This window comes from Saccharomycopsis crataegensis (genome assembly GCF_037102585.1).
Source record: "Saccharomycopsis crataegensis DNA, jcf7180000000084, whole genome shotgun sequence".
In the NCBI taxonomy this organism is placed as follows: Eukaryota; Fungi; Ascomycota; class Saccharomycetes; order Ascoideales; family Saccharomycopsidaceae; genus Saccharomycopsis; species Saccharomycopsis crataegensis.
In genome coordinates, this window is record NW_027043829.1 from 711,203 (window position 1) to 739,048 (window position 27,846).

The window sequence follows — 27,846 nt, forward strand, 5'->3', positions numbered from 1 at the left end:
GGGAGGGGATAAAAAGAGAAAGAATTAAACACTAGATAATCTAATGTAGTCAGATCTTTCTGATAATAAACCTCGGTACATTGCACCTTCTATAAATCGCACCCGGACTAAAAAATACTAAGTTAAATGCAACCCCTCTTTCTGAGACATTTTTTTTTTCATAGGGGTGTGCCGCATATCTAGATAATCACTGATGGTGTGGACCTCTACAATATCCATTAATCATGGATAGGGATGAGAAATTATTGATCAGGATTAAAATAAATGTGTATTGTAAGTATGGAGATACACAGAGATCAATTCATGGGTCTTCACTTTGGTTGAGAGAGATCAATCAGCACACGTTTTTTTTATTTCAATTTTTTTCTTTTGACAGTTAAACTTTTTGCTTTTTGGCCATTTTATCTTTTCGATCTTTGATTTGCCAGTTTCCTCCAGAAGCTAAAAATGTCGTCGGCCAGGCATTTTTTTTTTTTGTTTTTGTTGTGGTTTTTTCCCATTTCCTTTCTCGAATTCGTCATCCCATAGTGGCATAAAACTAAGCAATACAACATTAGCCCATTACTGTTGTTTCCCCCTGTTAATTCTTGCCACACAGCAGTACCCAATAACTATCGAGGATTTCCCAGTTTGTTGGATTAGTCTGTTAATTTGACTTTGGGACGGCACCACTTTTTAAAATTTTATACAGACCCTTACTGTCCCATGCATGAAGCATCCCGCAAAATTGTTTATTGGACCCCAAGCAAAAAAAAAAAAAAATAATTCGAGAAACGGACAAAAGAAAAAACAAATATAAATGTTGTACACTCTCCTCGCTAATCAATTTGGTAACCCCTAATAAAGAAATTTGAAAAAATCAAAACCACTTCTTGACTCATCTTACCTAGATAAAGCCAATTACATATACTTCAAGATGGCTGGCAAAGACATTTTCAACGTCGAAGTGTTCTTCATTGTGTTTCGTGAAGCTTTAGAAGCTATTATCGTTTGTTCGGTGCTTCTTGCTTTCCTTCAAAGATCTTTTTCATCCAATACCGATGCAAGAGTTTATAAGAGCCTTAGAAAACAAGTGTGGCTAGGGATGGCTGCAGGGATCCTTGTTTGTTTTATTCTTGGTGGGGCTTTCATTGGGGTTTTCTACACTATTGGTTCAGATATCTGGTCCAAATCTGAAGATCTTTGGGAAGGTATTTTCTGTCTTATTGCTACTATTGTTATCTCATTCATGGGTATTCCAATGCTTAGAATCCAAAAGATGCAAGACAAATGGAGAGTCAAGTTGGCTAAGTCTTTGCTCGAAGACCCTCACAAAGAAAAGGGCTGGAAACGTTTCATTAAGATTGGCTACTACACCAAGAGATACGTGATGTTTGTGTTGCCATTCATCACTTGTCTTCGTGAAGGTTTGGAAGCCGTTGTTTTCGTTGGTGGTGTCGGTCTTACTCTGACTGGTTCCAATAGAGCCACTGGTTTCCCACTTCCTGTTGTCTGTGGTTTGATTTGTGGTATTGCTGTTGGTTATGCTATGTTCTACTTTGGTAAATCTGCTTCTATGCAAGTTTTCCTTGTCTTCTCCACCGCAGTGCTTTACCTCATTTCCGCATCTCTTTTCTCTCGTGCTGCTTGGTACTTCACCAACTACCAATTTAACAAAGCCACTGGTGGTGATGCCTCCGAATCTGGTTCTGGTCCTGGCTCTTATGATGTCACCAAGGCCGTCTACCATGTCAATTGCTGTAACCCTGAAATTGATAACGGTTGGGATATTTTCAACGCTATTCTCGGATGGCAAAACACCGGTTACTACAGTTCTGTCATTTGTTACAACATTTACTGGCTTGTCATGATTGTTGTCCTTGGCTTGATGTGGTATGAAGAACGTTTCGGACACTTGCCAGGGACTAAGGATACCCACTTGAGAGATTTGAACCCAATGTTCCAACTTAAGAAGAAGTTTGGTGTTGTCTCTGATTTGAGCGAAGCCGAAGCTGAAGCTTTAGTCGAAAAGGTTCATAAAGTCAAATATAACGAGAATGGGGAATTGATTGTCGAGGAAGAATCCCAAGAAAAGGAAGTTGAAGAAAAATCAGCTGAACTCAAGCAGGTCCAAAACGTAAACGTTGAAGCCAAATAATTCAATTTCACCTAATGATTCCATGCTTTTTTTTTTTTTTTTTTAATTGTTTCTTCTATGACATTAATAATTGTTCAATTATTTTTGCTCACCTTTTAATTCACTAATTCCAAATTCTATCTTTTGTTACCTTTCATTTTTTAACGTTATCTGTTGGTTTTTTATAATTATTATTAGACATTTAGTCTTTATGTGTTTGGTCTTTTGTTGCTTGTAAGTGTTTGTACGAAGCTTTGCAAAACCTCATAATTGTGGCAATATCATGAAACCTGGACGAAATTAATGGGTCTTCTAAGTAGTCTGTGCTAAACACCCGGTGAGTAGTGAAAATAATAATATTCCTTCAACTTTGAATCAATAACCACGTGAAATTCTGCGTCACAGTGCATATAGCGATTTCCGGTTTGGGAAATATTCATATAACGATCCAACTAAATGGCCTGCGGTAATGTTGAAAACGATGTTGGGTGAGAAGAAACAAAAAAGTATTGCTGCAATTCCTGATTATTCGGTTATTTGCACTCGTATCCAGTTCGTGGGTTGTCGTTTAGCCTCGAGTGTGTCGCTCGTTTAATAGTGTCATTTCATCGCTTTGCTCGTTCCACCCTAACAAGCAGCCAAAAATATCACACCATAAACTGAGCCCACACAGAAAACTGGTACTATCAAACCACGATATGGCTCAATATATACATATATATATATATATATATAGCCCTGACGAGTTATACAGAAATCCTAATTCTATCACATTCAGTCTTAATTAAAAAAAACTGGCGTGGTTTATTCGGTTTATGATCTGACCTTCAAGCATAAAGTTATCTCTTTATATCCAAAGCAGATATATATATATATATAGATACGTTATTCCAACGAGATCCCGATCTTGTCCACATTAAGTATCCCCAACTTCAAGCAATTTTCAACACATAATGAGTAATTCAACAGCCTCACTCATCTCCAAGATTGGGTTTGTATCCCAAGTGTTTGAGGACAATCAAACTGCGGCGGCTATCACTGGTACCACCTTCACTTCGATTTATCAGGAAATTTCTTCCTCACAAACTCAACTACATTTCCTCGAACGTCTTTGGGCTTCATGGTATGTCTACATGAAAAATGATGTTTTGGCCACCGGTTTGATGTTCTTCTTACTCCATGAGATAATGTACTTTGGTCGTTGCTTGCCTTGGTACATCATTGACAAATTTGGATTGTTTAGAAAATACAAGATTCAACCAACGGTCATCCCAACCGACAAAGAGCAATGGGAATGTCTCAAATCTGTCTTGAAATCTCATTTCATTGTTGAAGCCTTGCCAATCTGGACTTTCCACCCTATGTGCATGAAACTTGGAATTTCCGTAACGGTTCCTTTCCCAGACTACACTACCATGTTGAAACAAATTGCAATCTTCCTTTTCCTTGAGGATTTATGGCATTATGTCTTCCACAGATTATTCCATTACAGCATTTTCTACAAATATATCCACAAGCAACACCACAAGTACGCTGCTCCGTTTGGGTTGGCTGCCGAATATGCCCATCCTATTGAAGTTATGGCTCTTGGGTTTGGTACCGTCGGTTTTCCAATAATTTACGCGTACATCTTTAACGGTTTGCATTTATTCACCGTGTGTTGCTGGGTCGTTACCAGATTGTTCCAAGCTGTCGATTCCCATTCAGGCTACGATTTCCCATGGTCTTTGAACAAGTTTTTGCCATTCTGGGCTGGCGCAGAACACCATGACTTGCATCACCATTATTTCATTGGTAATTACGCCTCTTCTTTCAGATGGTGGGATTATGTCATGGACACTGAATCCGGCCCAGTTGCCAAAGCTGCTAGAGAAAAGAGAATGAAGAACAAGACCGAAAGAAAGGTCAAAGTCAACTAATCCTATTGACGAATTTCTCCTTGCCGCAGCGTTAAAATCGCGTCGAACAATATTCCTCATAAAGCCTCCACCATAATCACTAGTTAGTTTCTTTTAAGTTTATTCCTTCTTATTTTTCTTTATCGTATTAATATATCCTTTTCATTTCACAATGTCAGTTTATGCCGGATTCTTGTAGAATGTTCGAAACGCTACTCCTTCGGCCGGCGCGGCAGCTGATTGCCCGGATTTTTTTGACCCTTTTTTTTTCGAATTTTTCTTGATTTCTCCAGCATTATCAATGCTTGCAAAATCATAACACGCTAATCTTCCACTCAGTTATCTAGCAAATAGCGTTGGATTAGAAGAGGTTAACACAATTCCATTGTAATATGACGATGGTTTTCATATTTAACGTATTATTGCTGTTATCGGCTACTATTCACGCGGTAACCGTGTTGCCTTCCACGCAAATCTTGTCTGAACAACTCCCTTCACACACAATTATCGCTTCGTCAACAATTCAACAAGATCAACAAGTTATTGATATCCAACAATCATCCGCTACTACTCTTGAAAAACGTTACAGAAATGTCGTGGTTCCAACTTCAAAATCGTCATCAACTGATGCTCCTCCAGAATCTTGGATACGAACTATCTCTTCCACGATTGTTGAGGTGGTCCATCCAACGGTCATTGCCGGTGTCACATTCAGTGCCAAACCAACTACATATAATGGCCTAACTCCATGGATTTCACTTAATAAGCAAGGGGTCCCAAAGACAATTATGCCTAAGGTCAAGGGCGGAGTCACCAAAGACGACATTCCAGATTACAAGACGTATTTCCAAACCGCAACCACGATCATCCACGATAATAAGAACTTGAAAGCCCACAATTTGGACGAAGACGATACTTTTACGGAGATCAAGTGGATAGACGAAGATGACTCTTATGTTTCCTTGAATCCACTTGTCCGTTGTACTCCAGATCGTTATTTCAATAAAGGTCTCGCCAAGGACGTTACCAGCGAGCCATTCTGTACCCCAGCAGAAAACTCCAACCTCGACATGGACAAGACCTACTTTATCACTTGGTATACTAGATATTTTGAAGAAGCTAAGAAGGTCAGAATTCATCTTGCTTATGTCAAGGAGAAGGCCAAATCTAAAGGTATGAGTAAGAGAGATTCAATGGGCCAAGATCTCCATGACATGTACGAAATTGTCAAGAAGGACTCAATGCTTGCTTCTGGCACAAAATTGGCTTTCTTCAGTAGTGATTGGATGATCAATAGAGATGGGTACTTCCCATTGACGGTTGATGAGAAATTTTTGAAAGGTCAATATAGCAAAAATGCCATTATCACCATCCAACCAGATTACATCGATGATGAGGACTTTGATTTACTATCTAACGGAGTGGTTGTTAATCTTAGAAAGGGCGCGGTGGTGGCCAAGAAATCAAAAGAACAATTGGCTCTTGAAGACGATGGAATTGGTGATGACGAAAACAAGTATATTGTACTCATGACCATGCCTACTGTGGTTGTTGTTGCATGCTGTATCATGTACTTCTTAACCCAGTTATGCTCTGGTGATAGAGACGTCGCTAGTATTAGAAGAAAATACTACAAGAGCAGGTTCCATAAAGTCTTGGGGAAACCAAAGAAGCTTTTCAAGAAGTCAAAATCAAAGAAGGGTTACAATAACCTACCACAATTCGAGGAACACGAAATGAACTCTTACAAGCAAAATTGAAAATAACAAAAATAGTTTCACTAGTAACAATTATCAAATAGTTTGATTTATCGTTATACGATAAATTTTTTTTTTTTTTTTTATGGTCATTTTTTTAAAGTTTATATTTCGTTGATATCAGCATTATTCTTGTAGTTTTCTTTTTCTGTGAACAGTTAAAGGAATATGTCTTTGATGGTATCCTGACTGCTTGAGTAAACCTAAAACTACCACAAAGGGTAATACATTTTAGAAGTTTCAACTTATTAGAAAACAATATCCAAAACCATAAGTTTACCTTGAGATTTGAAGTTCTTTTTTTTTTTTTCAAAAATCCCTCTCTCTCTCTCTCTCTCTGGTAAATTTTGTCATAATAGATGAAACAGAGGAGTTATTATTGCTGATGATGATGACCATGGATGGGTTCCTGGTCTTTTAAACCGGCAGTATGTTTTCATATCAATCAAGCCAAGACAAAGATGCGCTAAATAGGATAAGAAGACTCAATGTTAAAGAAAATTACTATTAGTATATATTATCATCCAGTTCAAATAGTCACTAGTAAGTTGGATACTAACAATATATGCTTTTGATAAATGCCGTACTACTTGTAGTGTTTGAGTACTTCTTATATTGTTCTCTGGAAGCCATCTTTATTACATCTACTACATTATGATACTTCAAAGCATGAGATCAAATTTCAGAAAAACACTTCTGAGGCAAAGGAAAAAGGTGCGCCGCCTAGTGAATACACTCTTTTAAAAGAAAATACCATTCATGTCTGACTGACTTATCTTTGCAAGTGAAGCTTGACAGACAAACTGAAGACTATTCCATGCTCAATCTCTCCTGACTGCACGGTGCGGAGCCCGGCACTGATATGGGAACCACACCGAATATAACGCTCCCTTCTTTATCAGGCGCCCCCCGCAACAGCTCCCAACATTTTTTTTTTTCTTATATTTTTTTTTTCTTCATTTCAAACAGATCAAAATAGAGACTTGATTTGGGAACCATCCATTACTTAAACTCTTCTATTATACCTCTCGCTACTTCTTGTTGGTTTTCCATTCCTTGAATCAATCTTTAAATCGCGTCTAATAACCTGAAAACATGGTCAAAGCAATTGTTGCCCCATCTATTCTTGCCAGTGATTTCGCTGACTTAGGATGCCAATGTAAAAAGATGTACGCAAATAACGCTGATTGGCTTCATGTCGATGTAATGGACGGCCATTTTGTTCCAAACATCTCTCTTGGTATGCCAATCATTTCCTCGTTACGTAAAGCCATCCCAAAGGAATACAATGAAAAAAACGAAAACATCAAATTCTTTGATTGTCATATGATGGTCAGCGAGCCAGAAAAATGGGTTGCTGAAATTGCCAAAGCTGGTGGTGATCAATATACTTTCCACTATGAGTCTACTAAAGATCCAGTCAAATTGATCGAACTTATCAAGAGCCATGGGTTAAAGGCTGCTTGTGCCATCAAGCCAGGTACTGATGTCGATGTCTTGTTTGATTTGGGTGATAAGTTAGACATGGCATTGGTGATGACTGTTGAGCCAGGGTTTGGTGGGCAATCGTTTATGGCTAACATGATGCCAAAAGTTGAAAAATTGAGAGAGAAATTCCCACAATTGAATATTCAAGTCGATGGTGGTTTGGGTAAAGGTACCATTGGTCATGCTGCCACCGCCGGTGCCAACGTTATTGTTGCTGGTACCTCCTGTTTCACTGCCAGCAATCCAACCGAGTTGATTCAGTATTTCAAAGATGAAGTCAATAAAAATTTGAAAGCCAAGGGCTGCTACACTGAGAACTAATCACTATTCTAAAGTTTGGATACACATACAGTATAGCTAAATGATTTCATGAGACCAATAATCTAATTCTAATGCAATGGTTGACTGTAGAAAGAAAAATAGTGAACTGAATATTCATGAAAGTTCATCTCTCTAAAGAACGGATATAGGAAGCAAAAATCGTACGTGAAACAGTTTATTGAAATGAAGAAAAAAGATTAAAGATATCCAAGAAAAAATGCCCAATTAAAACATAAATATAAAGACAAAAAGAATAAAAATATCCAACTGAACGTCAAACATTCAAATGCAAGTTTTTAAACATAAATATATATAGATATATTATTGTCAAATCAATCTTAACTTGACAATGCTTAATAGAAACCAGCATAACCCAATGTGGTCCCCTCACCGCTTTGATCAATGGCAAAACCAGAAGTACTTTGATCTTCGGCAACAGCCCACAAGGCTTCTCTAACAAAGGTCGTCTGATCTTTCAAAGTCTTAACTTTTTCTGGTTCTTCTTCGATATCCATTTCACTTTCTTTCTTGGCCTCAAGTTGAAGCATGATTTTACTTTCAATCCCATTGTTCTTCAAATGCTTCAAGTTTCTTTCAATCTTTTTGAGTTTCTTATTAGAAAGAGTTTCTGTAGTTAAGTTGAATCTCTTGTTGGTAATGGTTGGACGTTTTTCAATCTTTGAGGCCTTGAAAAGATCGGCAGAAGTTGGTTTTGGTTGGTAAGTATGGAGCTTGTTTTGGGCTTTTTTAGCAGCGGCAGCAGCTTTACGGGCACGGGTGATCCCAGTAGTTGGCTTATTGAATCCGTTCTTGGAAGGCATATTGATAGATTTATTTAAATGAAGCAATGAATTTAAATTTTATTGCTGGATTTCAAGAGGATCTGCTTAGAGATTCTAATCAAAAATTTTCCAAAAAAAAAATTTTAGAAAGCGATGCGTTGCAGGGCTCCGAATTTATGTATACGCACTACCCCAACATGGACGACATTCAAATAGACCCTGAAAATAATGCCTATAACTATGAAATAAGAGAAAGGAAAAAGAAAAAAAAAAAACTACATCTGAGAAAAATTTTTCTAAAAAATATACATCAGCAAATATTCACAACTTAGATGGCAAAACTGTCGAACTTTTGTAAGGGTTGCCAATTTCTTCTTTGAACTTGTCAATGTTGGCAAAATAATCATCAATTTCATGGAATCTCTTGGCTTCATGTTTCATCAACTGTTTCAAATGAACCTCATCTGGGCCATCGGCAAATCTCAAAGTTCTTGAGTTAATATAGTACCTAGCAATAGGGAAGTCATCGCTCATACCTGCGGCCCCAAACATTTGTAAAGCCCAGTCAATAATATCACAAACTTTTTTTGGAACCCTTATTTTAGCGTACGCAATTTCTTTTTTTGCCTTTTTAGACCCTTTGCAATCAATAGCGAATGCAGCACTCAATACCAAGAGCTTCATATTTTCAAGATCTATCTGATTATTAACCAACGCTGATCTAAATGATTCAATATCTGACAATCTGGTCCCATTGCTCACCATTCGGTTGTTGGCTCTGTTGATGGATAAATTCAAAGCTTCTTCAGCAACTCCGAGCAATCTCATACAGTGATGGATTCTGCCAGGACCCAATCTCGCCTGAATCATTTTAAACCCTTCACCAATATTCCCTAAAATATTATCTCTCTCAATAGGAATTTTGAAATTCTCAAAATTAATTTCCATATGACCATGAGGAGCATCATCGATACCAAACAATGGCATATGTCTCACAACCCTAACATTATTAGGCTGTTCCTTAAGGGCTTTCTTAACGTCAACCATTAAAATAGAATGATTAGTATATGGGCTTTTTTCATTATAACCTGTCTTTACCAATAGGAACCACACGGCACAACGAGGGTCCCCAGCACCTGAAATAAACCATTTAGTACCATTGATCACAAAGTCCCCGTCGATCTGATCGGCACGACAATAGATATTTAAGGCATTGGAAGAAGCAACTTTCTTATCGGTCATTGCAAATGCTGATCTAATTTTACCATCAAGTAAATCAGCCAAATATTTTTTGTTTTGATTCTCATTTCCAAAATGAATCAACAATTCCATATTACCGGTATCAGGTGCCCCGCAGTTAGTGACCTCGGGAGCAATATGACTTTTACCAATATATTTCGCCATTAAACCATATTCCACATTGGTGAATCCTAGACTCAATGTATTATAAAGTTGGTTATTATTGATATTTTTACACAAAAATAAATTCCATAACCCTAATACTTTGGCTTTGGCCTTAAGAGGCTCGATAACCTCGGGGATCTTGTCCCACCTTTTGGCAGGAACCCTGGCTTCGACTTCTTTGATATAGAGCTCATCACGAGGTAGACATTCCGTTTCCACAAATTGCTTAACTTTTTTCAAAGTTTCAAGGCCTCTTGGACTGATACTATCCTTTAAGATGATTGGAATTCCTAGTTCTTGGAAGGTTTGGTCAATGGACATGATTGATTTTGTGTTATGAAATCTAAGTGAACAGCGAATCCAGAAGTATGGAGTACTACTAAATTAAATTGTAACCTATTGAGAAAAAGGTCTTTTATATACCAAAAAATGAAGTCATTAGAGCCTCGCTTCATAAAACAATAATTTTGACGTGGAGAAGTAAAGTTTGGAACTGGTTGCGAAGGTCCCGCAGTATTGGCTCCTAAGGTTACGAGGGCACTGGTGCGATGATTAGGAAAAAAAAAAAAAGTATGTCCCTTTTTGAAATTTTTTCAAATCAGTAATCTGACAATTGACCAAGACAGGAGAGGAATATCCTATTTAATTTATCTTAATAAAACAAATATGTCGTTTAAGAACTATAAGGATTTTATTGAGGAAGGGGATCTTGTCTTTGCATGGATCAGCAGAGGAATGATCAAACCTATCCACGTTGATTCAACTCAGTGTCTTAACACACGATACGGTACATTCAATCACTCGTCAATGGTGGGCCAGAGGTATGGTAGTCAAATAGCCAGTAAAACCGGATACGGTTTCATCTATCTTTTGCATCCTACTCCTGAATTATGGACTGTATCTTTGCCTCATAGAACCCAAATCGTTTACAGCCCTGATAGTTCGTACATCACACAAAAACTCAATATCTTGCCCGGTTCAAGGGTAATAGAGGCGGGAACTGGTTCTGGTTCTTTTACCCATTCTTTATCACGTACTATTAGTGATACTGGGAAGCTTTTCACTTATGAATTCCATGAAGTTCGGTACCAGAAAGCTCTAGAAGAGTTTCAAGATCATGGATTGAAGAATTTACAATTGACCCATAGAGACGTCTGTAAAAATGGATTTGAAATCGAAGGTGAGGTAATAAATGCTAATGCCATTTTCTTGGATTTGCCAGCTCCGTGGTCAGCGATCCCAAATTTGGATAAAGTAATCAACAAAGGCATGAAAACTACCATTTGCTGTTTTAGTCCATGTATTGAGCAAGTTGAAAAAACTATCCATGAATTACACAAACAAAACTGGACGTCGATTGAAACGGTGGAAATCAATCACAGAAAGTGGGAAAGTCATAAGAATATGGTTAGAAAACTTGATGATGTAATCGCCAGACTTAAGGATATTCAACAAAGAAAAAGAGAAGGTGTGGAGAAATTGAGGAAGGCTAGAGATGAAAGACTTAACAAGAGACCAGCCGAAGAGGAAATGGAAAATGATGATGGTGAAAAGAAAGTGAAAACACAAAATAATTACAAGAAAGATGTTAATGTTGAAAAGTCCCAAAGTTTCAATCCATTCGGTAAAGGTCTAAGAATAAAACAAGGTGATCCAAACTTTGAATGGAAAAATGTTTCAAAAGACGAATCAGAAATCAAGTCGCATACATCGTTCCTTACATTTGCCTTTAAGTTGCCGGAATTTTGAAGAATGGAAGAATGAGTAGTATATTATTTACACATGTATATTATAAAGACAATAGAAAAATTGTTTAGTTTTAGTTTTTGTTGTGATAATTTTTTTTTTTTTTTTGCCCATAATTTGTAAGGAGAGTGAAAAAGGCGAAAATTATTAATCATAAGTCTTGGTTTTGTGCTTGTTTATTGTTATAATTGTGTCACTGGAACCAGTATCGAAATCACTTGGACTGCTGATAATAAACCGGTTAAAATTTAAACCTGTTGGAACAAGCTCAATAATGAATGGCTGAGAAATTTTTTCATCATTATTATCAAACCTTGTCTGGAAAAGTTCTTCGAAAACTCTATCATCAAGTTGGTCACTAATTGAGCTCTTTGGATTACCAATAATCACATTAACTTGGGCAGTCTTCTTTCTGAAGTCATTTGGACTACTGTAATCACTTTCGAGAAGGAAAAATTCGTAGATCATTAAGGAATCATAAGGGATTTCATTATTAACTGCTGTATCGGCGCTTATCGACCCCAGATTCAATGATTCCAACTTAATAGTAAATACGTTAGAAAGTCTGACTTTCGATTCAAACGGTCTATTATCAATAAATTTCCCATTTCCTTGAGACACCTTGAAATTTTTCTCGATATTATTTTCGTTATACTCGAATGCAAGTGCCACTCTTCTGCTGATGATGGAGTGCAATTTATGAATTTTCACAGGGTTGTTGTAGTTGCTGAAGCTCAAAACTTCATGGCCACCAAGTTTCAAGCTGGAAGTCTTTAGATAATCAACATACAATTTGGAGACCCTAGCACCGGCCACAGCCTTGGCCTTTGAATATAAGAAGATCCCGAGTAAAAGAATAGGAAGCCCCACAAAAAGTATCGGTAATGCCACAAATACCAAAAAATATGAAGCAATAATGAACCCAACAATCAACTTCAAAAAATCCGGAACTAGCGACCATATAGTGCGCGAGATCAAGTAGGATTTTACAAGGAAATTAATAATGAAGTTGTTGACGCCATTATTTGTACTGAAATTCCGAGCAATTCTGACCAACGGTTTATTTCGATTATTCAACTTCGGAATCTTTGATCTGACAGAAGAATTGAAGGAGAGATTACGAATTTGACATTTGCAACTAATTGAAACACTTTGATTGTACCCCAGCTGACTGAAGGGTCTATTGAGAAGGATTGATGTTGGTTTTATCAGCAACGGGCGTGCTACTGATCGGAGTGAAAGTCCTGCCAACGGCCTGCACAGCGAGAAAGACCCCCTAAGAGAAGCTAATAACCCGGTATATCTGATCATTACCCTTTAAGTATATATTGGTAGTATTGCTATTCCAAGGCAATAATAATGTTGTAAAGAAGGAATAATAGTTAAGGGAAATTACTTCAGACGAGTCTGCGCGTAGCAACATTTAACGTTCCCCGGGTAATAGTCTATCCATCAACTTTGACAAAATTGACGGTCTCCCTCCAAAAGATGAATGGAAGCTATCGAGGAATATCGCTCTATACTATTACAATCTACCATTACATCCTTAATATTGAAAACCATGTCGGGAAACTTTTCAAGTATCGCCGCATCCAATGCTGCTGTTAATGAGCTTACGTCGGAAGTTGACAGTTTGTACCTTGAACAATATGCCTTCACCACTTCGGCAGCTATTGTTGGTTCTCTTAATAGTAAGTCTTTAATTTTTGTTTATTCTGGGTTGTGCAAAAGTTATTAACACTATGATTTTTTTTTCTCCATAGAAAGCGTATTTGTGCTCCTCAGAGACGGAAGAAACTTATTTGGTATATTAAGAACATTTGACCAATATGCGAACCTTGTTATACAGGATACTACTGAACGGGTGTATCTTTTAGAAGAGAAACAATATGGGGAAATCTTCCAGGACAACTTTTTGATCAGAGGGGAAAATGTAGTGATGTTTGGAGAACTTGATTTGGATGCTGAAGATGATCATTTGAAAGAATTTACGAAGATTGACTACAAAGAAGCAAATGCCAAATTGAATAAGAAAAACGAAGAGAAAATAAAGAAGGGCCGCGAGCATACCAAGACCTACCTCCAGCAAGGTTTCACAAGCGACTTCTCGAAAGCTGATTTGTATTAATGTATATTATATCCACAATAAAAGACTAGCTTACAGTGATTTTTTTGATGATATTTCTACGTAAAGGGCATTATCATATTATCGATACAGAGTTGCACCGTGCGGTCTGTTGTTAGGAGCCCCGGGCAGCTGCCAGCACAGACGATGTGTGAAAATCGAATTTTGATTTTAAAGGGGAACGAACACTGCTATTTGTTGCATTCTGTTAAACAAAACTACTAGAACAATATATAAATATCAAAAAGAAAAAGGAAAATGTCTGACGACACCCCAATTGTTCTTGATCAAGGTACCGGTTTTGTAAAAATTGGTTACGGTGGGAGTAACTTCCCGGAACACACATACCCATCTATTGTTGGTCGGCCAATCCTTAGAGCTGAAGAAAGAGTTAACTCGGATATTGAATTGAAGGACATAATGTGCGGTAGCGAGGCCAGCGATGTCAGATCACAATTACAGATTTCATACCCTATGGAAAATGGTATCATCAAGGATTGGGTCGACATGCAGTATTTGTGGGACTATTCCTTTTATGACAGATTGAAAGTTAACACCCAAGGACGTAAGGTGCTTCTTACTGAACCACCAATGAACCCTTTGAAAAACAGGGAAACAATGTGCGAGATCATGTTTGAGCGTTATCAATTCGGAGGTGTTTACGTTGCTATCCAGGCGGTCTTGGCACTTTACGGTCAAGGTTTGTCCTCGGGTGTGGTGGTGGATTCCGGTGATGGTGTCACCCACATTGTTCCAGTATACGATTCTGTAGTATTAAACCATCAGACTAAAAGAATCGATATTGCTGGTCGTGATGTCACCAAGAACTTGATCAATCTACTCTTAAGAAGAGGTTACGCCTTCAATAGAACTGCCGATTTCGAAACCGTTAGACAGATCAAAGAAAAATTCTGTTACGTTTCGTATGATTTGGACTTTGACACAAAATTGGCCCAAGACACTACGGTTTTAGTTAAACAATATGAACTTCCTGATGGTCGTGTCATCAAAATTGGCTCTGAAAGATTCGAGGCTCCAGAATGTCTTTTCCAACCTGAATTAATCGATGTTGAACAGCAGGGTATGGGTGAAGCTTTGTTCAGCACAATTCAATCCTGTGATGTCGATATCAGATCCACGTTATTCAAATCTATTGTATTATCAGGTGGTTCATCAATGTACCCTGGTTTGCCATCTAGATTGGAGAAGGAATTGAAACAATTGTGGTTCACTAGAGTTTTGAACAATGACCCAGCTAGATTACTGAACTTCAAGGTTAGAATTGAAGACCCTCCAAGAAGAAAGAATTTGGTGTTTAATGGTGGCTCTATTTTAGCAAATATTATGGCTGATAAGGAACACATGTGGTTGACAAAACAAGAATGGGAAGAGCACGGTTCAAGAATATTGGAATCTAAGTTTGGTAAAAGATAAGCCTGGCCATTGATATGCCACTCTTATTTCTTCATTTATTGTTTCTCTCCTTCTATTTGGTGTCTTTTGTGTTTCTTTTCCCCGTATTTATATTGGTCATTAATTTACGAAGACTTTGAAAAATATATTTAAATAAATAACCAATATGTCTCGGCAACTTATATTCTTGTATAATAAAAAAAAAAAAAAGTCGTAAGCCATTAACACATTATCAAAAATTATAATTATACAGTAGTCGAAATATTATCTATATTAGTAATTCAATCCCACAATTCTATTCCATACATCCAATGCAATTTCATTAAGCTCTTCTTTACTTGGTTCTTCATGTGTTTTTCCGTATCCTATGGCTGAGCCTATCAAGTCTTGCAAGAATTGGTGTGTGACGATTCTTGGATTTAGAAATGGACCATCCAACAATTCATGGATCGTCAGTCTTTTCTTTGGATCTCTAGTTAAACACGATTTTATTAATTGCATTAGCGATTTTGGTACTTTGACATCCCCTAATCCCTTATCGGGGTAATTGATGTCAACTTCGGGATTCATGATTGCAAGAATTCTTTGGTGACCATTATATTGGCCATATGGTGGCCTACCGTAAATCATTTGGTAAATAATGCATCCACATGACCAAACATCTGAAGGTTTGCCAACCTTCCATGTACCCTCATTATTGTTATTGCTGGCTGCTACTAAAGCCTCTGGAGCCATATAGTTAGGTGTCCCAATTTGTGAGTCACGATAAATATTAACGGTATGATCAGGCACAACATTAGATATCCCAAAGTCTATGAGTTTAAGAGTTCCTTTCACAAATAAAAAATTAGCAGGTTTCAAATCCGAATGCACGATATCTGCATCATGGACTTCTTGAACACATCTTAATAATTCTTTTGCATAGAATCTGACAGCGTCAAAGTCTAGTGATAGTTTCAACCTACTGCCTAATACGCGGGCAAAATCAACATCCCCACATTCCATTACCAAATATAAGCATCCACTAGTCAACGAATAATCAACTAGTCGAACAACCCTCTTTTTTTCTCTCAATTTGACCAATAGATCAATTTCCCCTTTGAATCCTTCAGCACTTGATTCATCAAATTCATCAAATAGAACCTTCTTGAGAGCATATAACTTATTATTTGATTTATTTTTCACTTTATAAACTTTTGAGGATCCACCTTTACCGATTAGTTCAAGTATCTCAAAGCTTACCTTGTTCACCATTATCATATTATGCTGCTGGATCTCGTTATATTCCGGTTTCAAAGGAATAGTTTCTGTGACCACATTATATGCCTCTCGCTGTTTTTGAGCAAAAGATACCTTTTGAGCTGGCATGTTTTCCTTATTATCGTTTGCATATTCTATATCATTTCTATCGTTTTGAAGATGCCGCTGCTCACTGTTCCGCTGTTCAATTTGTTGTTGTTCAATTGGCTGTTGTCGCTGTTGTCGCTGCTGCCGCTGATTTTGTTGTTCATTTTGTTTCGAGAGCATTTTATCTCTTTCAATTCTCTCTTCTTCAATTTGTTTTTGTACTTGGAGTTCCCGTTGTAGTCTCATTTGTTCAAGATGTTCCTCCTTTTTGGATCTTTCCAACTCTTCCATCTTTTTCTTCTCTAATTCTTCTTGCAATAGTCTATCTTTTCGTAGCTGTTCGTAAAGTTCTTGTTCGTTTTCAAAAGCATGATTATTACGATACTGTTCTTCATAATCATTAGTATTGCGGGTTTTTGATTTGAGTGCATTCTGAGGATCGATATTTTTTTCATACCCATTTTCCACCAAAGTTTCATGCGAAAAAATAAAATTTGGGTTTCCTATATTATTCTTAAAATCAATGTTATCTCCATAAACGCTGGTTTCATTGGTGCTAGTATTATGATTATTTTGAATCTCATGACTTGCCTGTGAATGTGAGCTAAGACTTCTAGCTGTTTCTGCTTCATTATTATCCTTCTGTGAATCTTTTTGAATATTTTCATTATCAATATTTGTATTGCTATCTTTATAACTCATTTTATCACCGCTGCTCTTTCTGCTTGAAACTCTTCTCGGATGTCCTAAAGGATTGTGCACCCTACTGGGTATACCAATAGTTGAGCGTTTTCTGGGAAGTGACAGTCTTTTATGATGCTGCTGTTGTTGTTGTTGTTGTTGCTGAATATAATGTTGCTGGTTCTCCTTTTTCAAGAGAGCTGGTGATGATGTTTCAATATCCGCTAGAACCAAATCGTTATCTTCATTTGGGTCCATCATTCTCAGATCCGAATCCTTATCAAGAATATCCTCTGGTTGGTGCTGATCTTCCATCCCGGGTATTACCTGATTATCAAGGTCTGCCAAAATATTTTCCTTATTTTCGTTAAGGATCGCCATGCTATAAGATGATAGTTTGGGAGGCTCAAAGAACAGTTCCTCATCGGAATCGTATATTCCTTTGCTCATTGTGACGCGTTAAATTATATGACGTTCAGATATTTGAAAGACACTAAAGATCCTTTATGCTCATTTGCATAGGTACCTAAGTGAGAAATATTAGAGGAGTCTATTCACCAAAGATAAAGCTCGAAAGTTGATTTGATTGCCGTAGCGCTAGGGATCCAATCAATTGCAAATTTCTAAATGTTTTGTTTTGGTGGTGAGTTTGTTTACGAAATCATCAACTGTATGGTTACCCTGGCATAAAAAAAATTGGTCAGGCGCGCGTTGTGGAATTGAAATGCCTTAATAAGATAATAATAATTATCAGTTGGAAGAGGATATTATTATTGTTGATGAATAATAGTTGGGACATTACTGTTTTACTCTTATATATATGGCTTGAAGAATGTGGATGGTTGTTTTTTTTTCGCGTTCGAAAGAGACACACACCAACAGTGTACAGATCATAAAAGCTTGAGAAAACCAACAATCATTCCTCAAAATACTCCAACCAAATACTCCAACTTGAAAATGATTGATTATATTAAAATATGTCTCATTTGTAGCCCTTAATTTCTATTTCAATGAAAAAATAAAAAACAAAGGCCAAATCTCTGTCAATATTCTTGATGCGGATGGAATTTTTCTTTCTTATGAATTAGTTGTCAACTCAAGAATGAAGGTGACAAAAAGAAAGATGATAGCGACCACTCCCCTTGATGTCGAAAGATAACCACACATCCTCATATATTTCAAATCATTGTTATCTAATCCTCATATTTGTTAGCAATTAAGGGCATACTATATACCGAAACCACGGGTGTTTCTGACTCATATCCGGGTGACATACTTAGATTTCCAAGTCAGAAGAGGCAAAAAAAAAAGTCAAAGAAATTTCAAAATTTCCGTTTCCTATTGTCCAGCTGGAAAACAGTAACTCCAAAGAAAAAAGATGTCCGACGAACCACCTCAGAGGGGATTCTCTTTCCCTAAGGAAGAAGAAAAGATTGGACAGTTCTGGGAAGACATTGATGCTTTCCATACCTCCATCAAGTTGAATGAAGGTAACCCAGAATGGGCTTTCTACGATGGTCCTCCATTTGCAACTGGTACTCCTCATTATGGTCATATCTTGGCTTCCACCATTAAGGATGTCGTTCCAAGATTCCACTCCATGAAAGGTAACTACGTTGAAAGAAGATTTGGTTGGGATACTCATGGTGTTCCGGTCGAACACGAAATTGACAAGAAATTCAACATCAAAGGTAAAGCTGATGTCATGGAAATGGGTATTGAAAATTACAACAAAGAGTGTAGAGCTATTGTCATGAGATATGCTAATGAATGGAGAAGTACCATCGGTAGATTAGGTAGATGGATTGATTTTGACAACGATTACAAAACCTTGTATCCAACCTTTATGGAATCCGTTTGGTGGGTTTTTGCTCAATTGTTCGAAAAAGGTCTTGTTTACAGAGGTTACAAAGTCATGCCATATTCAACTGGTTTGACCACTCCATTGTCCTCTTTTGAAGCCCAACAAAATTATAAGGATGTCTTGGACCCTGCCGTAACCGTTGGTTTCCAATTGTTGGATGACCCTAAGACCTTCTTTGTTGCCTGGACTACCACCCCATGGACCCTTCCAAGTAACTTGGCTCTTTGTGTCAATGAAAACCTTGAATATGTCAAGATCTACGATGAAAATAAGGACAAGTTCTTCATCTTGATGGAACCATTAATTACTACCTTGTACAAGAAGCCAAAGAATGAAAAGTATAAGGTTGTTGAAAGGTTTATGGGTAAAGATTTGGTTGGCATGAAATACAAACCTTTGTATGACTACTTCTATGAAGAGTTCAAGGATTATGCTTTCAAAGTCATCTCTGCTGATTATGTTAGTGCTGAAAGTGGTACTGGTATTGTCCATCAAGCACCAGCTCATGGTGAAGACGATAACATTGCTTGTACTAAACATGGTGTTGTCTCTGAGTCAAGACCAGGACCATGTCCAATCGATGATGCTGGTAACTTCACCAGTGAAGTTAAAGACTTTGAAGGTCTCTACGTCAAGGATGCTGATAAGAAGATTATCAAGGATTTGACTGCCAAGGGTAATCTTTTGGTGAATGCCCAACTTAGACATAGTTACCCATTCTGTTGGAGATCTGACACTCCTTTGCTTCAAAAGACTATCCCAGCTTGGTTTATTAAAGTCAAAGACCATGTTCCAGAAATGTTGGATAATGTTGAAAAGACTAGATGGGTTCCTTTGACCGTTAAGAACAGATTCTTGAGTTGGATTAACAATGCTAGAGACTGGAACTTTTCCAGAAGTAGATACTGGGGTACCCCAATTCCTTTGTGGGTAAGTGATGACTACGAAGAAGTCATCTGTATTGATTCTGTCGAGAAATTGAAGAAGTTGTCAGGTAGAGATGACATCACTGACTTGCACAGAGATAGTATCGATGGTATCACTATTCCATCTCAAAAGGGTAAAGGTACCTTGCACAGAATTGAAGAAGTGTTTGATTGTTGGTTCGAATCTGGTTCCATGCCTTATGGTTCCAAACATTATCCATTTGAAAACAAGGAATTGTTCCAAAATGGTTTCCCAGCCGACTTTATTGCCGAAGGTTTGGATCAAACTAGGGGTTGGTTCTACACTTTGACCGTCATTGGTACCCTTCTCTTCAAGAGTTGTCCATTCAAGAATGTTATTGTTAATGGTATCGTTTTAGCCAGTGATGGTAAAAAGATGTCCAAGAGATTGAAGAATTATCCAGATCCAGGTCTTATCTTGGACAAGTATGGTGCCGATGCCTTGAGATTGTACTTGATCACCTCTCCTGTTCTTAAGGGTGAATCTTTGAGATTCAGTGAAGATGGTGTTAAGGAGGTTATCTCTAAGGTTTCTTTGCCATGGTTAAATGCTTTCAAATTCTTGGAAGGTCAAGTTAGCTTGTTGCAAAAAGAGCACGGTGTTAAGTTCTTGTACGATACTGAATTGAAATCTGAAAATGTTATGGATAGATGGATCTTGGCCTCCTTACAATCTTTGATTGAATTCATCCATGAAGAAATGGAAGAATATAGATTATACACTGTTATTCCAAAATTGTTGCATTTGATTGATAACTTGACTAACTGGTACATTAGATTCAACAGAAAGAGATTGAAGTGTGAAAATGGTGTTGACGATGGGTTGAAGGCTATGAACACTTTGGCTCTCACTTTGTTGACTTTGTGTAGAGCTATGGCTCCATTTGCTCCATTCTTAGCTGACAATATTTATCTTCAATTGAAGCCATTCTTCCCAGCTGCCTATTTGAGTAATTTATCTGAGGACACGAGATCTGTTCATTTCTTGAGTTACCCAGTTGTTGACAGATCCAAGTTTGATGCAAAGATTGAACAAGCTGTCTCTAGAATGCAAAAGGTCATTGAATTGGGTAGAGTTATCCGTGACAAGAAGGCTATCTCTTTGAAGAACCCATTGAAGACTTTGGTCATTTTACACTCTGACCCAGAATACTTGGAAGACATCAAGTCCTTGGAATCATACATCCTTGAAGAATTGAACGTGAGAGAATTGGTTATTACTTCCGATGAAAAGAAATACGGTGTTGTATACACTGCAGTTGCTGACTGGCCAGTTTTGGGTAAGAAGTTGAAGAAAGATGCTAAGATCGTCAAGAATGCTTTGCCTAAATTAACTAGTGCTGAAGTTCAAGCCTACTTGGAAACTGGTGAAATTGTTCTTGAAGGTATCAAGCTTGTTGAAGGTGACTTGAATGTCATTAGAGGCTTGCCAGAAACCGAAGATAACACTGGTTATGAAGCTAAGACCGATAACGATGTTCTTATTATTTTGGACGTTAACCTTTACGATGATTTGAAGGCCGAAGGTTTGGCCAGAGAAGTCATCAACCGTATCCAAAGATTGCGTAAAAAGGCTGGTTTGCAAGCTACTGATGATGTTACCATTGAATTTGAAATGATCAAGGATACTCTTGGTTTGGACAAGGTCATTTCCCAGTACTCTGAAATGTTGGAAAAGACTTGCAGAGGTCCTATCAGTACCTTCAAGGATGCTCCTGAAGATAAGGTTATTATTGATGAAGAGCAAGAAATCCAACAAGCTACATTTAAATTGAGATTGCTTAAATTATAATCAATTGTTTGAAGTGATTTCGTTACTTTGCGGCATCCTTTATTAGATTCCATTTTTTCTTATTTTGCTTTAGCTTAATTATATTATTATATTTATGATATCTTTATAAAGAATATATCTCTTTACGAATTACATGTGTGTCGTAAACTGAAGTATCTCAACTAATGTAATGAAAATCGCACTCCCGGAAGGGTAATTTTTTAACAATCTTTCAAGGATTTTTTAACCACAAACAACTGCGGGACATACAAGGCTGCAACTACATCAGTAACAACAAACCGCATAATTATTCCCTTCGAGCTCATTGCAAGTTGTTTCCTCCTTTGGGTATCCTTTACTTAAAGCGAAGATTCTCAACTTGGTAATTTGATAAAAAAAAAATGCCCTCACGGCCGCCAGGGTATCTGAGGAATTATTCTGCCTCATCTTCAAATCGATATCGTCCTTCATATCATCACCCTCGCGAAGATGACCACAATAGAGGTGATACTTACAAAGGAGATGTAAATGGCCGCGACCGTTATAAATATAACCAGAGAGGCCGGGCTGATACTTATGTTCCTTCAAGTATGCGGGGAAGTGGAGAAAGGAAAGTTCATGTTTCACTGTCATCCTCGTCTTCACGCAATGATGAAGGCATGAAAGATACAGATCATTACGAAGGATCAGGCACTCCCTCATTAAAGGAGCATTGGAACACGACATCTAATAATATCAACAATTCCCCTAATAATCAAAGAAACTCAATAAATGGCAAGGCTTTGGATTTTAAAGATAACTGGGAGCTTTTCAAAAAAGAATACTTGAAAAACACTAAAGATCATATTGATCCGGCCGGCGACGATCAATCTCATGTAATTGACCCATTCACTCTCAAGCCTATAAAATCCGATTCCTTTGAGCTATCTACAAAAAAGGCGAACTACAAGGTAACGTATGATCCTGAACTCGGTAAAAATCCTGCAAAGGGCAACCACTTGCTCTACCGATTCAAAGGAGAAGGGATGCTAGAACCCTTGGACGATCCAAGATTGAAGATCAAAAACAGCTACGCCAAATATTGTGTCGCCAAAAAATCAAAACACCCACAGTATAAAGCATTAATCGTCCCAGTATTCCAATATGATAAGAATTCTGTTGGAGATCCTCCTTCATGTGAAATCGTTGTTTGGAACTTTTCATCAAAAATTGGTCCAGGTATTATCAAGTCAAACTTTTCTAAGTTCGGCCCAATTCTCAATATTGAAATGATCTGTGATCCAATATCTGCAATTCCATTGGGTGTCTGTCTCATTAAATTCAATGACAATGATGGGAAATCATTGGCTGAGGCGCATAAGAGTGCTATTCTTGCGGTCAATGAAGCCGGTAATAAATTGATTATTGATAATAGTAGAGTCAAGGTAGGATTACAAACCAAGAAAAATGGACTTCTTAAGGAAAAACAAAATAACGCCATTAGACATTTCCAAGAACGCAAAAAGCTTCAGCAACAAAAGCACGAACATGAAAAGAAGAGACAGTTAGAAAAGCAGAAAATTCTAGAGGAAAGAAAAAGAGCCCAACGTGCGAAAGAAGAAGAAGAGAAGAGAAGACATGATATGAAATTGAAGGCAAAACAGATGGCTACATACAAAGATGCAACTTCAAAGTCACTGTCGTTTTTAGGATCTAGTGGATCAAATATTCTGAAGTCCAACGTGGACAGTGAAATCAATAATAAAAAAGTAATAATGCCAGAAGAACTTCAAGGACAAATTAACTCTAGACCCTTTTTGTTTTTGAGTGATGTTTTTTATCCAACAAGATTCTACCAGACCAGAGATTTGAAATCAAAATTATCAAGATATGAATGGACAAAGATTTTACTGGCACCTAAGGTTGGGTTTTTCGTTGTCTTCAGTAATAAGAATTCGGCTATAAAGTGTTACAATGAGCAGAATAATAGAGTATTCCACAAGATAAGAGCTGTTTTTCATTTATGCCTAGATAGTTCTTCTTATGAAATCAAGCACGCTGTTAATGATGATCCGGTAGAGGAAGCCGCATATCAAATAATGAAAGATTTGGAAAATATGCTTAGAAAAGATATCAAAGAGCGGACAGTTGGTCCTTCAGTCATGCAATATTTGAACTCTGAGCAGTTTCAAGAAATTAAGGTAAAGGAGGAAGCAAAACACACTGCCGCAGCACCAACTTCGGAAAATTACGTCTCCTCTAAAAGTAATGACATTTTTGGAATTGGAAATAGCGCATTACCGCAGCTTAAGTTGCCCAGTTTCCGAAAGAAAGATGGCGCTAAGCCTGGCTTAAAGTCAAAAGACAGCTCTATGAAGAAATTGTATAAGAGATCAAACAGGTTCATCCCACTTAATAGGATGATGGATGTTGATAATGATGATGAAGATGACGAAGAAGACGAAGATGAAGATGATAATGATAATGAAGATAATGACGAAGATGGTAATATTAATAGTGATGATGCTAGCGAAGATAATGGGGATGATTATGACGACAAACTTGAAGAAAAAGCTACGGAAGTCAAGAATAAGTCCCCAAAGAAATCTGTGAAAAAGTTTAAGGTCAACCGTCAAAAGAATTTGGCATTTTATTCTTCCAGTGAGGACGAGGAGGACGAAGATCAAAAGGGGGAATTGTCTCATAATAAGGCCGTGAAAGCCCATGTAAAGGAAATGACCTCGCCAGCTATGCTAACTCCTGAAAACGAGCTGGATGTTAAAATAGATATTGAGAAGGAGGTCACTGAGATAGATGTCACTGAAAAGCCTAAAAAAGAACTAGATGATGTCGGTGATGTTGGTGATGTTAGTGAATATGATGCAGTTTATGGGCCTTCAACGGAGCTTGGTAGAACTGTATATCCAGCACTCCTGATTCATAAAAGCGTTGACTTAGAGGGATTTAAATCCTTGGTTCGGGATGAGGAAGATCTTGAATTAATGAAGGAGGTATTTAAGGATGTGAAGCCTTCTGAGAGTATTCAGAACATCGAATATTGGTGTTGGAGAAATAAAAAAATTGATGAACAAAGACTCAAAGATAGAGTGGAAATTGATGAGGATGTTGAAAAAGAATTGGAAAATAAAACTGGCTCTTTCAGAAGCGAAGGTTACCGGAAAATTCTGGACTCTCTTAAAGCTGAGTACTTGCCTCATCGTCGTAAGGTGCATAGAAATGAACCTTTGAATACCCTTAAAAACAATGAGTTTACAGAAAACAATAACTCTAAGAATAACACAGTTAAAAGTTCAAGAGTTAATAGAGCTAAAAGCAGAAGATTGGTTGCAGATACAAAGCAGATATTGGGTTCTGAGACTGATATTTTGAAATTGAATTCCTTGAATAAGCGAAAGAAACCTGTCAATTTTGCTAGATCAGCTATTCATAATTGGGGTCTATATGCCTTGGAACCGATTGCTGCCAACGAAATGATCATCGAGTATGTTGGTGATAGTCTTAGACAGCAGATTGCCGAACTCAGAGAAAAGCAATATCTTAAATCCGGTATCGGGTCGAGTTATTTGTTTAGAATTGATGATCAAACTGTTATTGATGCCACAAAGAAGGGTGGCATTGCCAGATTCATTAATCACTGCTGTACTCCAAGTTGTACGGCCAAGATTATCAAAGTTGATGGTAAGAAGAGAATTGTGATATATGCTCTCAAGGATATTCAGGCCAATGAAGAATTGACTTATGATTATAAGTTTGAACGAGAAACTAACGATGATGAACGTATTGCATGCTTATGTGGCGCGCCAGGTTGTAAAGGTTTCCTTAACTGATTAAATTCCTTGGTAAATGATTTGTTTTATATTATTTATGTATAATAGTAATAATAGTAATGATTAACAAGCACATGTATGGATGTCTTAACACAAAAACAAAAAAGCTCTTTGGTATTGCTGAACGCAAAGTAGCGCATTAATATGCGGTTGAGATGGCTACTTGCATGGTTCATGTGAGCGACGCGTGTTGTTGAAAACCTGTTTTGGGAAAGTGACGCGTAATTTTTTTTTTCAGTGCGCATGGCGATTTCTTTGGCGTTATGATTATTAAAGTGGTGGTGCATCGCCTTTTTAATTATCTTTCATTTAGTGTAGTGTTACAACACACTCAAGGAATATAATTAAGATACCACAAAATATGTCCAGCAAAATAGTTGTTCAAACCTCCATCAAGCTTGTATTACCTGGCATCAAACAGATACATGACGACTTGATTACCCAGACCGAGATCTTGTATCAAAAGAGTAAAAGACAATTAACTTTACCACAGGCTGAGGAAACCCAAAGACTTCATATCTGTGCATTGCTTGTGGCCCAAAAGCTAAGGATAAAATTATCATTGGCTATGCCAACTGACAAAAACATTGCTTTGGAACCAAAAAGTTTAAAAAGGCTAAAGATTCAAATTGAAAATTCTGTGAGGGCACTTTCTCCTCCTAAATCAAGACATAAGACGGGAAAACAGTCAAGACCTAGCTCCCCTATGAAGATTCCTAAATTGAAGTTGGTATTCAATGATTCCCCAACTTCCACAAACAAGAAAAATGTACCAACGGTCATAAACACCCCATCCATGATGAATGAAAACAAGGAAAACTCCTATGCTAACAAAACCCCACCATCTAAAATCAAACCTATTAAAAAAACAACACCTAAGGTCTCAACTCCAAATGTATTCACTCCAAACAAGTCCAAGCGTGCTTTCGACGATGGCGAGATTGGGTATGGTGATCTCGCTGGTATGAAGGAACATCATTCATCAATAAACTCCAGTGAGAAGAGGGGCGGAATTAACTTGACAAAAAGCTTCCTTTCAATGGAGCAAAGTACAGAAGAAACATCTAGCACCCCTAGTAAAAGAAGACGGTTGTCAACTAGTACACTGATTCTCACCGACTCTCAAGACATCTTCAAAGATCAGCTTTCGAATACTCAATCGTCTCCTATTGCTGAAACCAGTGAGGATATCCCATCATTCCAATCAACACCAATAAGACCACAGAGAAAATTGAAAAATACCACGAAACTTGGAAGCAAGGAATCGTTCTCCCTTTTGACTCCACGTCCCCAGCCAGATTCTTTTGTAAACAAAAGGGCTAAGCATAGACATTCTCCAAGAAAATCATCACCTTTAAAATCTCAACTTGACACACAAGACCCTTTGCCTAAATCCAATGTTAACAGTGACGAAGTGGCCACAAATGATATCATTGAAATTTGCAACATTTTCAAGTTTCCTTCGACGATTGCTTATCAAATACTAACGTGCTTCAAGTTCTTTTCTCCAAAAATAAAAGACAAATGGGGCTTTGTATGTGGTTTGCTTGTGATTGTCTATACAAGAGTTTTCAATCAACAAATAAGAAAAAGAATTGACTTGAAGGGAAAATTCCACGAAAGATTGTTGAAATGGCAAAGGGGTGGGATGACTTTTAGTGATTTGAGCCGCTGGACTAAATTAAGTGAATCCATGCTTCTTGACACAGAAGACTGGATTCACCAAATTGAAATCACCTACAATTACAGAGATTGTGCTGTCAATGAAAGTGATTATGAGGATGACTCGCTAGATGATAGCAAAATTAATGACAACATCAGATTTTTGTACACTTGTGGTGGAATGATCAACTCTGGGAAGGACTATTTGAGCAAATATCACACGATGAAATATGATGATTGGGTAAAAAGAGTTAAATCTGATATTATCGCTATGAAATGAACCATTGAAAAAACTTGAACCTTGAGTCATCTCTATAAAGAGAGTGACGGTATTATAATATATTCTTGATCTTATTACGACCTTTTTTTTTTCTTTACTTCTTATTGAGGCGAATTATTATTCGGCCTCGCTTCTTTTTCTTTCGCTTCTTTCCTCATAAATATTCCCTAGGTATTATTAATTCAACTATTTTACAAAAATCATCTTGTGACCAACATAATTAGGATGACATTCATAATTCATGAAGTTTTTTTTATTGTAAATGCAAGGTTTTATATAGAGTTATAATATAATGGTGTAATGAAGTTAGAGAGATGCAAAATTTAGCAAAATCACCACAATCAATTGAGATGATGAGCTTGGAAAAAAGAAGAGAATGAAGATATTAAAAACAATCACGTTGGTGAAATATACCAA

General features: G+C 37.3%; 14 protein-coding genes across 14 annotated transcripts; 10 read left to right on the forward strand and 4 right to left on the reverse strand. All coding sequences in view use genetic code 12, as the record gives it.

Annotated features, from left to right (window-relative positions):
• Positions 1-916: 916 nt before the first annotated feature.
• FTR1 (high-affinity iron permease FTR1) lies at positions 917-2,137 on the forward strand (the record flags this gene model as incomplete). Its single annotated transcript, XM_064996927.1, has 1 exon — positions 917-2,137. The coding sequence occupies one exon, from the start codon at positions 917-919 to the stop codon at positions 2,135-2,137; it is 1,221 nt and encodes a 406-aa protein (XP_064852999.1).
• Positions 2,138-3,069: 932 nt separating this feature from the next.
• On the forward strand, positions 3,070-4,035 carry DASC09_033290 (sterol desaturase family protein; the record flags this gene model as incomplete). The annotated part of the gene is made up of 1 exon (XM_064996928.1): positions 3,070-4,035. The coding sequence occupies one exon, from the start codon at positions 3,070-3,072 to the stop codon at positions 4,033-4,035; it is 966 nt and encodes a 321-aa protein (XP_064853000.1).
• A 371-nt stretch (positions 4,036-4,406) lies between these two features.
• PSG1 (Psg1p) lies at positions 4,407-5,774 on the forward strand (the record flags this gene model as incomplete). The annotated part of the gene is made up of 1 exon (XM_064996929.1): positions 4,407-5,774. The coding sequence occupies one exon, from the start codon at positions 4,407-4,409 to the stop codon at positions 5,772-5,774; it is 1,368 nt and encodes a 455-aa protein (XP_064853001.1).
• A 1,092-nt stretch (positions 5,775-6,866) lies between these two features.
• RPE1 (ribulose-phosphate 3-epimerase RPE1) lies at positions 6,867-7,580 on the forward strand (the record flags this gene model as incomplete). The annotated part of the gene is made up of 1 exon (XM_064996930.1): positions 6,867-7,580. One exon carries the CDS (start codon positions 6,867-6,869, stop codon positions 7,578-7,580), a length of 714 nt encoding a protein of 237 aa, XP_064853002.1.
• Positions 7,581-7,933: 353 nt separating this feature from the next.
• Positions 7,934-8,401, reverse strand: ALB1 (Alb1p; the record flags this gene model as incomplete). Its single annotated transcript, XM_064996931.1, has 1 exon — positions 7,934-8,401. One exon carries the CDS (start codon positions 8,399-8,401, stop codon positions 7,934-7,936), a length of 468 nt encoding a protein of 155 aa, XP_064853003.1.
• A 282-nt stretch (positions 8,402-8,683) lies between these two features.
• Positions 8,684-10,087, reverse strand: DASC09_033330 (uncharacterized protein; the record flags this gene model as incomplete). Its single annotated transcript, XM_064996932.1, has 1 exon — positions 8,684-10,087. One exon carries the CDS (start codon positions 10,085-10,087, stop codon positions 8,684-8,686), a length of 1,404 nt encoding a protein of 467 aa, XP_064853004.1.
• A 345-nt stretch (positions 10,088-10,432) lies between these two features.
• Positions 10,433-11,515, forward strand: GCD14 (tRNA 1-methyladenosine methyltransferase subunit GCD14; the record flags this gene model as incomplete). The annotated part of the gene is made up of 1 exon (XM_064996933.1): positions 10,433-11,515. One exon carries the CDS (start codon positions 10,433-10,435, stop codon positions 11,513-11,515), a length of 1,083 nt encoding a protein of 360 aa, XP_064853005.1.
• A 144-nt stretch (positions 11,516-11,659) lies between these two features.
• DASC09_033350 (uncharacterized protein) lies at positions 11,660-12,823 on the reverse strand (the record flags this gene model as incomplete). Its single annotated transcript, XM_064996934.1, has 1 exon — positions 11,660-12,823. The coding sequence occupies one exon, from the start codon at positions 12,821-12,823 to the stop codon at positions 11,660-11,662; it is 1,164 nt and encodes a 387-aa protein (XP_064853006.1).
• Positions 12,824-13,073: 250 nt separating this feature from the next.
• Positions 13,074-13,640, forward strand: LSM1 (Lsm1p; the record flags this gene model as incomplete). The annotated part of the gene is made up of 2 exons (XM_064996935.1): positions 13,074-13,203; positions 13,276-13,640. The coding sequence occupies 2 exons, from the start codon at positions 13,074-13,076 to the stop codon at positions 13,638-13,640; spliced, it is 495 nt and encodes a 164-aa protein (XP_064853007.1).
• Positions 13,641-13,895: 255 nt separating this feature from the next.
• On the forward strand, positions 13,896-15,071 carry ARP2 (actin-related protein 2; the record flags this gene model as incomplete). The annotated part of the gene is made up of 1 exon (XM_064996936.1): positions 13,896-15,071. The coding sequence occupies one exon, from the start codon at positions 13,896-13,898 to the stop codon at positions 15,069-15,071; it is 1,176 nt and encodes a 391-aa protein (XP_064853008.1).
• A 252-nt stretch (positions 15,072-15,323) lies between these two features.
• Positions 15,324-17,528, reverse strand: MPS1 (serine/threonine/tyrosine protein kinase MPS1; the record flags this gene model as incomplete). Its single annotated transcript, XM_064996937.1, has 1 exon — positions 15,324-17,528. The coding sequence occupies one exon, from the start codon at positions 17,526-17,528 to the stop codon at positions 15,324-15,326; it is 2,205 nt and encodes a 734-aa protein (XP_064853009.1).
• A 928-nt stretch (positions 17,529-18,456) lies between these two features.
• ILS1 (isoleucine--tRNA ligase ILS1) lies at positions 18,457-21,681 on the forward strand (the record flags this gene model as incomplete). Its single annotated transcript, XM_064996938.1, has 1 exon — positions 18,457-21,681. The coding sequence occupies one exon, from the start codon at positions 18,457-18,459 to the stop codon at positions 21,679-21,681; it is 3,225 nt and encodes a 1,074-aa protein (XP_064853010.1).
• A 380-nt stretch (positions 21,682-22,061) lies between these two features.
• On the forward strand, positions 22,062-25,487 carry SET1 (histone methyltransferase SET1; the record flags this gene model as incomplete). The annotated part of the gene is made up of 1 exon (XM_064996939.1): positions 22,062-25,487. One exon carries the CDS (start codon positions 22,062-22,064, stop codon positions 25,485-25,487), a length of 3,426 nt encoding a protein of 1,141 aa, XP_064853011.1.
• Positions 25,488-25,848: 361 nt separating this feature from the next.
• On the forward strand, positions 25,849-27,429 carry ORC6 (origin recognition complex subunit 6; the record flags this gene model as incomplete). The annotated part of the gene is made up of 1 exon (XM_064996940.1): positions 25,849-27,429. The coding sequence occupies one exon, from the start codon at positions 25,849-25,851 to the stop codon at positions 27,427-27,429; it is 1,581 nt and encodes a 526-aa protein (XP_064853012.1).
• Positions 27,430-27,846: the final 417 nt, after the last annotated feature.